The sequence below is a fragment of the Saccostrea cucullata genome, unplaced genomic scaffold (assembly GCF_032062105.1).
Source record: "Saccostrea cucullata isolate Sc308-1 unplaced genomic scaffold, CSIRO_AGI_Scuc_v1 ctg2132, whole genome shotgun sequence".
Classification (NCBI taxonomy): domain Eukaryota; kingdom Metazoa; phylum Mollusca; class Bivalvia; order Ostreida; family Ostreidae; genus Saccostrea; species Saccostrea cuccullata.
In genome coordinates, this window is record NW_026936497.1 from 5681 (window position 1) to 10384 (window position 4704).

The following is a 4704-nucleotide window of genomic DNA, read 5'->3' on the forward strand; positions in this document are numbered from 1 at the left end:
AGCAAGTTTTAAATACAGTAAAGGTCATTTAACATGCCTGTGATTCTTATCTCATTGTCTGCGCTACTCTAGAGAGAGTTCCTTTACTATATCCGGCTGTGTCTTACTATTAGATGCTGGCAATGTGATACAGTAAATTTAAAGTACAGAAGACAGCAAAAAATAATAAAAAAAAAAATACAGAAAGATTAAATCGGATATTATTCATAAATAAAATGAGAAATGTGTATTTATAAATGTGAATCAAGAGACTGAAAAAACAAATATATTCAATAGTAAATAGATTATGTAAACGATTAATATACCATACCATTGTGATAAAGTTTTAGTCTTCAGTCAAAAAGCCAAAAAGAATTGAAATATTAATCTTTCATGAATTTATCAAAAAAGTCATGTAATTGAATTACAAAAGAGCTAAATTGATAGAAATGAAATATTACATGTGCAAATCAATGAATTGAAGTCAGGTAGATAAATTTCAAGAGTGTCTAAACCAAACGAAAAAAAAAACATAAAATTAAAATGTTCATTTCAACTAAAAGTCAAAAAGCGTTGAATTTTAAGAGCAGCTAAATCGGGAGAATTGCAGTATTTATTTTGCATATCAAAGACCATACAAGAGTTGAATTTCACGAGTGGCTAAATCAGGAAAATACTAGTATCAAATATACATGCACATTTCGAAAGACGATGAGCCGAATTTCAATAACCATATTAAACAAATCAAAATTTTGAATTTTGTAATATGCATATCAATGAAAATAGAGGATTTGAAATTTAAGAGTTACTCAATCACGAGAAATAAAACTTATTGATGTGCACTGAAAATGTCAAATTATTTGTCAATTTATGAAAATAGTGAACGTATTTAATGTGCATATTATTGTGCATATTAATGATTCTATTCATTTGCGCTCTTTGTAAGTTATAATTCCCTATTTTAATATTGTTGAAGGTTGGTCCTCTTAGTTTGAAATATATGTGTGAAAAGCTGCTTTATTTATTTTTTTCATCAGAGCACATAATACATATAACCCAAATATGTATCAGTGACCTCAACTCATTTTAACAGTAAGTAGTTGATCCTTACATCGTGCGTTCGGATCCCACTTTGGGACGTGGCGACCGGTCCTTCAGATGAGAACGTATAAATCGAGGTCCTGTGTTGCAGTATGTGCTGGCACAAAAAAAGATCCATCACTGATCAATGGCCGTAGTGTGCCGAGCATAGGGCAAAATTTGCAGCTCTACATTGGCAAGTGGTGATGCCTAGTCATATGAGTAAAAATTCTCGAGAGGGATGTTAAGCAACGTATAAACAATACCATCAACTCGTAGCAGTACTTTCAGTACTTTGATTGTTTTAGTGCCTTTGTGTATTACATATCATTTATATTAAAGTGATAATAATGATCTTTAGGTAAACATACAATTAAATCATAATTGAAAGATTAATGTAAATACATGTACTTCATCATAAACACATTGAAATTAAAAATAACGTAATGTTTTCAACTTCTACGATAATACAGACATTATTCAATCTGATATTTTTCGCTTTCAGCACTTCATGAAAAAAAATGCATACGTGCAAGTATGTGAGATTCACACACCGATAACTCACATTAAACTAAAAACATTCCTTATATTTACATTTACCATGTCTGAAACCACCAACAAAAAAGTCAACATTTGAATTTCCCGCTGCCCTATATTGTTGCATTTTTCTAACGTCTCTGTAGCCTCATTGTCACCTTATCACACGTATCTCCGTGTATATTTTTACGCGTGAGTATACACAAAAATGATGTTCAAGTCAATTCACTGTTGATTTACCAGAAAACCACGGCAAATGTAAATAATTCAATAAAGCAATTATGTGATACGACTGAATTTGTTCTTCTAAAACACGTCATGTATTTTGTAAAGAACTTTTGTTCTTTAGAATTGTTACCGGATTTCGTCACTTGGTACAAATGCAATTAGAAAATTCGACGATACCATGTAACGAAAATAATCGAATGAAAATACCTCTCAAATATCACATATTTTCTTTATAGATAATAGTGCTTCGAGTTTTATATCAATTTCTTATTAACCAATAAAGCTTTTGTATTTTAATTAGTCACACAAGTGACTTACCAAACCAAGAATTTTAACAACAAAATTTTGCAAATTAACAAGTATTTATTACGGCAACAATTGTATCTAATTACATGAAATAGCACAAAACATTAACATTTATATATGTACAACAAAAACTGATGTTACAGTAGTAACGATCTTTCTACTTATGGACAAAAAATAATGCCTACTTAACAGATGTACAAAATCCAGAATCCGTTCTACCCAATGCTAAGTCCGAAGAGAAATAACCCACCCCCTGTACGAAAAATCTTCTATGTCTAACCTAACCGGTTTACCAAAAAATACAAATAAGGAACTGGAAATAACACTTAAATGGACGTGTAAATAAAGGAAACAAAAGGGAGGCAGAGATCCACCCCTATTAGAAAAGGAGCGAGCAGGCATGAACCGATGAGAAGATTCCAAACCAATTGATCTGAATGTGAAATGCCCATATTTTAAACAAACCGCGGTCTGAAGGTGTGTCTCACTTATCCAGTCAAAATCTCTATTCTATGCATAACACAGACAAGGACGTTTTCCATATCATTATATATATAAAGCTGGATAGTTTCCGATTTAAATCTAAACGATCTTAACCAACACAAGTTATTATTATTTACTAACTCTGTAAAATCAAATCCTACCACAAAATACAATCTCCCACCATAAAATTCAATCTCCTACATGTATTTGATTTTTCTTCACTTTACCACTTCCAAGCTCAGCCACAAAGAGGTTGTCTCTGGTGTCTACACATAAACCCCAGGGACCCAGTACACCACAATTATCTATGCAGCGGAGGAATTGTCCGTCCTGATCTAGGACGTGGATACAGTGGTTACCACTGTCTGACGTCAGGATCCGATTCTGGCTGTCTGTTGTGATGCCATGTGGATCAAATGAATATCTCTTAGTTGAAGAGCCAACGAGTATTTAAATCGGAGTTTTCCTGCCTGGTTAACTACCACTATTGCTTTGGCTTCCCAGTCAGAGACACATATATCCAGGTTCCTGTTCTCAATTATATATTTAAGGCCACCAGATGAATAAAGAGGTTTACCATTGCCATCAAACTGAATGGTTTTTTCTCTGTAGAGCCAAAGTAACGGACAACTTTTGATTGTTCTCCATCATCACTTACCATTGTAACCAGGAGGCCACCAGAGCGGGTACTGCAGACATAGTAAGGTTTCCTTCCCTCAAGTCTGATCACTTCTTGTATCTGGTCATTTTTCACTATGTTTACAGTTTTTGTTCCAGGGTCAGTATATACTGGATCCCCACTTTTTGTCACTGCTATGTCCTGTGGTCTGTTCTACGATTTGGTTTGGATTGACTTGAGTAGTTTGACTTGGAGGTTAAAAAGTTGCATGATTTTGTCATTACCGCATGTCCAGATTTTTTCATCACTGAGACAGGTAACACTGTATAGTTCCTTATACCCAGTGTCTATGGTGGTGATGAGCTCTGGTTCATCAAGCAGTGGTCTGACTTGAGCAGAGTATACAGCTTCTGGTGTCTTCATTGTGTAGACATGTTCGTCGATTTCAATTGATAATTCTGACAGAGGAACAAACATTTTATGGAGTTTGTTTTTGTTCATCCGATGACGAGATAAATTTGATAATGAAATGTTGAATTTAGGAGGTAAACTTTTAAATTCAACATTCCTGGATTTGTACACAGATATAAGGGAGGCATCATTGGAGTCCAGTATTTTCTTCAGATCTAGAATGCACTGTTTTACTTCAGTTGTTATCTGTTTGACAGCATATTCCTGTTCATTTACTTTAGTCAAATGTTTATTTTTCATTTCATTAATTTCATATTTTCGCTTGTTAACAATGATGTCAAATCCTCTGTGCCAGTTTTCTCCTTGTTTGTTAACAAATGTTGTCAGTTTCTCATAGCGTTTTTCCAAGGTGACTTTTTCAGAGTTTAAATCTAATGAAATGTCTTCATACGTCGGAAATATTCCTTCCTCCAGTTCCATCAAGTCTCTTTCTAAGTCTTTTTTTTTAGAACTCAGTTTTTTCAGAGCATCGGATACGTCATGTCCTTTATGTTTCCCAGAGGAGATGCAGAAAGAACAGGCAGGAATGTCACATTCCTCACAATAAAGTTCACAATGTTTGTGGGTGTGAGTTGGACATTTCGGGTAGTTTGTAGAAATTCTGTGTTTGTACGGTACAACGTTGTGTCTTTTGGATGAATCAGAGAGATGCTCCCCTACACAGTCCTTACATAGATTAATCTGACAAAGTTCACAATGACTCTGTAATGCAGCTTTTTGACACAGATCACACATGATAATGTCTTGGGCACTGTAACGGGGGTCCATTATAAGTGTCACAGTCAGATGATGAGACTGATGCTGTAATATGGTGTAACTTTTCATAATTATTTACCAGAGCATCATGGGCCACATCGCTCACCTGAGAACATGAGCTAGTTAAAAACACAAATCAGCTTATTATCGAAAAGCTTACTTGTTTGGGGAGGAAGGATTCAAATTTTTTATTACCTGAGAATGTCACTTTATCAATAAAGCATACATGTACTTGCCATACCTAA

General features: G+C 34.3%; 1 protein-coding gene across 1 annotated transcript; it reads right to left on the reverse strand.

The window, feature by feature from the left end:
* Positions 1–3445: 3445 nt before the first annotated feature.
* On the reverse strand, positions 3446–4471 carry LOC134245724 (E3 ubiquitin-protein ligase TRIM45-like). Its single transcript, XM_062727982.1, has one exon. It carries the CDS (start codon positions 4469–4471, stop codon positions 3446–3448), a length of 1026 nt encoding a protein of 341 aa, XP_062583966.1.
* Between the last annotated feature and the right edge of the window lie 233 nt (positions 4472–4704).